This window comes from Cariama cristata, unplaced genomic scaffold, assembly GCF_000690535.1.
Source record: "Cariama cristata isolate BGI_N322 unplaced genomic scaffold, ASM69053v1 scaffold20643, whole genome shotgun sequence".
Lineage (NCBI taxonomy): Eukaryota > Metazoa > Chordata > Aves > Cariamiformes > Cariamidae > Cariama > Cariama cristata.
The window spans coordinates 4,820-6,351 of record NW_009608046.1 but is presented as its reverse complement, the minus strand read 5'-3'; the positions used below and the strand labels follow the sequence as shown (position 1 = coordinate 6,351).

At 38.8% G+C, this 1,532-nt stretch overlaps 1 protein-coding gene across 1 annotated transcript in view; it reads left to right on the top strand.

The window, feature by feature from the left end:
* The first annotated feature begins 404 nt into the window (after window positions 1-404).
* Window positions 405-1,532, top strand: part of LOC104159163 (AN1-type zinc finger protein 1-like) — a 2,165-nt gene continuing 1,037 nt past the window's right edge. The window contains exon 1 of the mRNA XM_009696996.1: window positions 405-533. Within this exon, the coding sequence (XP_009695298.1) occupies window positions 405-533 (129 nt within the window). The remainder of the gene's footprint in view (window positions 534-1,532) is intronic.

Genomic DNA, 1,532 nt, shown 5'->3' with positions numbered 1-1,532 from the left:
ACCACTTTAATAAGTATGTGCTGGAGGGAAAGCGATTAATTTGAAATATTGTGGAAGATAATTTAAATACCCATCCTCAATATATATAAGAAAATTTTAAAAGTTGCTTCCTAATTCCCAAGCCAGCAAGCTACAAAAAGTGTAGCACAAATTACTGTATGCTAATTTCTCTTATTATTAATTTTCTCACTTGGATATTAACTGTTTAATCATCTAGAATAGTGATAATTCTAACACTGATAAATGAAGCCTGTTAACCTTCAGCATCTCTCTATTTATATTGCTTCCTAGACTCCTAGTCGCCTTCTGCCCAGCTTGTTCCAGTTTGATGACAGATTTTTTGCATGTGAAGTTTCTGTAATGCCTCTTAGGCACATTAGTTCTCTCATCACTGTGTAGAGAAGATGGACACATTTTTCTTGGAGGTGCACGGCAAAAGGACAGGGGGCAATGGGCACAAGCTGCAATATGTGAAATTCCAATTAGATAACAGGAAGAAAAATCACAGTGAGGGTGGTCAGACTTTGGAACAAGCTGCTCTGAAAATTTGTGGAATTTACATCTTTGAGATGTTCAAAACTTGACTGAATCAGACTTGGAGCAACCTGATTTACCTTTATAGTTAGGTCCAACTTTAAAGTTCCCCATGCTTTGAGCATGGTTTTGGACCACGTGACACTAGAGGTCCTTCCTGACCTTTCTTATTCTATGATCAGGAAAATCAGGCTACCTTAAAGATATCTTTTCTCTGGTCTCTTTGTTCAGATTAACTTTCTGCAGATGATTGCTTCTTTTGGTGTCAGACCTGATACGAGTTACCCCTCTTGAGACTGACTGGCTCAAAACATGCTGCAAAATAGTGTTAGTTATTGTGTCCCTGACTGATCGGTATTTTCTTGGATATGGCACAGAAATTTCAGGAGGCATACCCCGTAGTTAGGGATGCAACAGTAGAATGAGCTGGTTTGTGAATTAAGTTCCGGTGAACTTCGAGAGTCTGTCTCCTCATCCTTCGAACTGGAGGAACAACGGTAGGAAGGTGCTGGAGCACTGATAGCAGTTGAGTGATGTTAGCGTGTGTCCATAATAGTATGGCCATCATGATAGCTGTTTTACAAGTTGTGGTCTTTTACATTTTAGCAAGATTCAGGTCCTGCTTCCCTTACCCCTTTGTAATATTCCTGGATGTTAAAGATTTCCTTGTGTGTGGAGAGCAATCAAGTTTTGAGGAAAATGCACACATTGAAATTCAAACTAAGTTTTATGAACATGGCTAGGGGAAGGGTAGTTCCATATTTTTCTAGGGAAGGCATAAATAAATCCTTTAAAAAGAAGACTTCTGTCTTACTTGATAGTGTCTGGCTTGGACTCAGCAAGGGCGATCTTAACTGATGAATATACCAGTCATCCTTGCTCTATGTCTTCTATTGAAATAAACCTGAGGAAGGGATTGTCCCAATCGCGTTCAAAATCTCTTCCTCATAGGTTACTCTTGAAATTTCTTAAACAAATGTTTCACTCTAGTAGATATT